The sequence below is a fragment of the Grus americana genome, chromosome 10 (assembly GCF_028858705.1).
Source record: "Grus americana isolate bGruAme1 chromosome 10, bGruAme1.mat, whole genome shotgun sequence".
Classification (NCBI taxonomy): domain Eukaryota; kingdom Metazoa; phylum Chordata; class Aves; order Gruiformes; family Gruidae; genus Grus; species Grus americana.
Window position 1 is genome coordinate 304,720 of NC_072861.1, and position 3,653 is coordinate 308,372.

The 3,653-nt window shown below is 48.0% G+C and overlaps 1 protein-coding gene across 1 annotated transcript; it reads right to left on the reverse strand.

Moving 5' to 3' along the window:
- Positions 1-2,461: 2,461 nt before the first annotated feature.
- Positions 2,462-3,400, reverse strand: LOC129210832 (olfactory receptor 5V1-like). Its single transcript, XM_054837131.1, has one exon. The coding sequence runs from the start codon at positions 3,398-3,400 to the stop codon at positions 2,462-2,464; it is 939 nt and encodes a 312-aa protein (XP_054693106.1).
- Positions 3,401-3,653: the final 253 nt, after the last annotated feature.

Sequence of the window (3,653 nt, forward strand, 5' to 3'; positions counted from 1 at the left end):
TTTTTAGGTGTCTGTGGCCATGAAAATTGCTCTGAGGAATCGTAAGACATTTCCAATGGCATGAGATGCATTTGGGTGTGCTGCTAGATCCAGCCTAAGGTGTTTAACTGAAGATAGTATGAATCAGTCTCCATTCTCCATTCCAAGGGAGTGCAAGGACTCTGTGCTTGTCACCCTGAGCTCATGGAGAACCCAAGGAAAGCAGAGGGTCCTTTAGGGTGCAATGCTTTGAAGTGTGCTCTTGCCAGCAGTGTTCTAAGAAAAGCTGAGCTTTCGGGCACTACACTGAAAACCTGTTACTGCAGAGATGCTGAAATCGGCAGCCCAGAAGAGGCCAGACTTTCTTTAGCAGAGAAGCACTCATTGCTAGGACAACACAACCAGGTTACAAAAGCAGTTAGACCATACATAGACAGGGGCACAACAGGACAGCATGGAAGTGAAAAAAGATCATTTCTGAAGAGACGAAGTTGTGGCAGTTTTGGGGGACACAGCTCTGGGAAAGCAGGAGTCCTGACTGCAGCAAGGAGATGCCTGCAATGGCTGTGAAGGGAATGCAGTGGCTGGAACAGGGGCTGCTGCTACGTCATGTGGGTGGACCTAGAACAAGCCTTATAGAGCAGCTGATCTAAGCACTGAGATGGCCCCAGATTTCATCTGCCCACTTAGTTGTTGCCCTCTGGAAAGTTCTCAGTAGCAAAAGAGTAAGAATCCAGTAAAGACAGTATAGGAATAAAAACATGAAGTGAAAAAACAAATGGTACTGCCTGCTCCTATAGACACAGCTGATTTCTATAGTGTAAGGGCATGTGGAAGGGGGGGGGGTATCTGCTCCTTTACAGATATCTGGTCAAGGACATTTTCAGTGCAAAAATAGATAATAAGAAAAGGAGAAGGCAACAAACAAGAGCATAAACCAGGCCAACAAACCATAAGGGAGGCAGTGATGAGACCAAACGTGATCAGTCATGTTAACTGATGAGGGTATGTGCGAATGTTACCTTCAGGGAGATTATCTAATCAAGGACCTTGTCAAATGCGATACTAAGAAAAACAAATTATACAGAGAAGCAAACCTGACAAGTAAACATAATGGGGACAAAGACACAAAAGAAACCTTTCCAGTCACACTAATTGATGGGCTATCAAGCAATTGCAGGCAAACATGGAGTTTGCAACCAATAAAGATTCCAGTCTGAGGTTTCAGGATGTTGGAGGTGGTTGGCAGGACTGTGCAAACTGATGAGGCAATGTGCAGGGGAAGGGATCTGAGGAGGAAGAAAGGAGGAATAGACAGAACTGGGTGTACATGGGGTAGCTGTGTGTAGAATGGAACCGCTCAGTACGTTTGTGTGACCAAGGCCTCTGCCTGGTCACTGCAGTCTGCCCTATTTTCTTATTAGATCTCTTGTTAACTGTCTGTCTAGGTAATCTCACCCTCTGTCCTGTGCATGAGTGCTGCAAGAAGTGCCACCTACTGGCAGAACCAGCATGAGTGGACTGGATGCATCAGACCAGGGTGTGGGTGCCCTTGGCCTGTGTGTCAGTTACTGGTGTGAGTTGGGGTCTTGGCTACCAGCATTGGGGCGGGAACAGTGTGTCTCCCAAAAACCAGCTGCTAGGGGTGACTGGGGTGAGGGAGGCGAGTGTGAGACTCCACGCTGGCGGTGGGAGTGGGGCCATGTGTCCCAGCCCGTGTGCCTGGTGCTAGCTGCTGGGCAGAGAGTGTCTGTGTCTTCCCCAAACTGTGTGTGCATGGGGTGTGCATGTGTATTCACCAGCAAACTTCAAGCTTGACCAGCTGGCAAGCAGAAGGACCTGGGTCCTTGCAGGAGCATCAGCTAGGCAGAGGGTCCATGCTGGTATCCAGGAGTGTGGAGTGCCTCTGGGAATGAGGGTGTGAGTGTTGCATGTTTGCAGTGGGCATCAAGCCAGACCAGTCAGCAAGCAGGGAACCCATGGGGCAGGTAGGAGGGCCAGGGCAGGGGTACTGGGTGGCAGACAGACTGTGCTGGTGCTCGGGAGACGTGCGAATGTGCATGTGCTTGTGAATTTTGAGAGTGTCGTGTGTGTGTGTGTGTGTACACCTGCACCAGACTCCGCCAGCCCCAGAGGAGCAGGGGGCGTGCGCTTGTGCGTTATGAGGGTCCAGTACGTAGGTGCTGCTGAAGGCAGTCTGTGTGACCGGCCATGCCAGTGTTCTCTGGGCACGTTCTGTAGCTTCGCTGCTGGTTGAACCTGCAGACGGGAAAGCGGCAGCCATGGGGTCAGCCTGGACAGAGATCTCAGGTCCCCAGGGCACCAGACTGGGCTCCAGTGGCCAGGCAGGAGGATATCTTGGGTCCAGAACTGTGGGAGATGATGACCACTCTTAACATCCCTTAACATATAGGACAGGTTGCTTTTTGTATAGCTCCATATTTTAGATTGCATTTATTTGAAAAGTACAGCTTAAAGGTAGTTACACTGATTGTGAAACTTGAATTTTCCCTAACATTCTGCCCAAAGCTGTTTTCACATCATTATTTTTCAGGCTGTAGATGATGGGATTTAGCATGGGGGTTAAAATGCTGTACTGGATGGAAAACAGTTGATCTAGAATTAATGATGAGACTGAATTGGGTTTTGTGTACTGGAACAGAGCAGTTGTGTATAGCAAAATCACAACAATGAGGTGGGAGCTGCAAGTGGAGAAAGTTTTGCGCCTCCCCTTTGCAGACTGTATCTTCAGGACAGTGGAGATGATATAGATGTAGGAGATGAGAGTGAGCAGAAAGGAGCTTGACCCAAAGATCACAGCAGAAGACAGAAGAACAAGTTTATTGAGGAAGGTCCTACCACAAGCTGCAGTTAAGAGAGGGGGCAACTCACAGCTGAAATGCTTAATTTCTGTGTACTTGCAGAATTGCACATTTAGCATTGGCATTGTGTTTATAATGGAGTGCAAGACCCCCATTGTCCATGCACCCCCCACCAGCTGGCTGCAGACAAGTTTGCTCATAACCTCTTGGTAGTGTAGTGGTTTACAGATGGCAACGTATCGGTCATATGCCATAGCTGAGAGCATGAAAATTTCACTGCCAGCTGAGAGGAGGATTAAGGACATCTGGATAATACAAGCACTGAAGTCAATGGTTTTCTGCTTGACTAGGAAATTCACCAGCATGTAAGGAACAATGGTGGTGGCATAACAGATGTCTGTGAGAGCTAAGTGAAAAAGGAAGAAGTACATAGGGGAGTGAAGGTGAGGATCAGTACTTATAACAATCATGATCACCATATTTCCAAACACAGTGATGAAATAAATCACTGAAAACACAAAGAAGAGGAGGCTTTGAAGTTGTGGGTCACTTGTAAGTCCCAAGAGAACAAACTCACTTGCACTTGTTTGGTTTTCCATTCACAGTACGTTATCTGTAAGACAAGCGAAAAACCGTCATGTCAGCAAGTGGAATCAGGACATACTGAAGATGCACTAGCTGACTTCCAGTAACAGACAGGGAAACAAACCATGTTGTGCAGTATTCAGTGTCAGGAGCACTGGTGCAGCCAATTTCAGTCCTAGCTGAGAAACAGGGTTTCCAACAAAGGTGGGGAGACAGGGTTAGATGTGAGCTGTCCTCCCCACTGAGCCCAACACACATTTCCTCCTC

Excerpts from the sequence above, each read along its gene's own strand:
- LOC129210832 (XM_054837131.1), bottom strand. The coding sequence starts at position 3,400 with ATGGAAAACCAAACAAGTGCAAGTGAGTTTGTTCTCTTGGGACTTACA.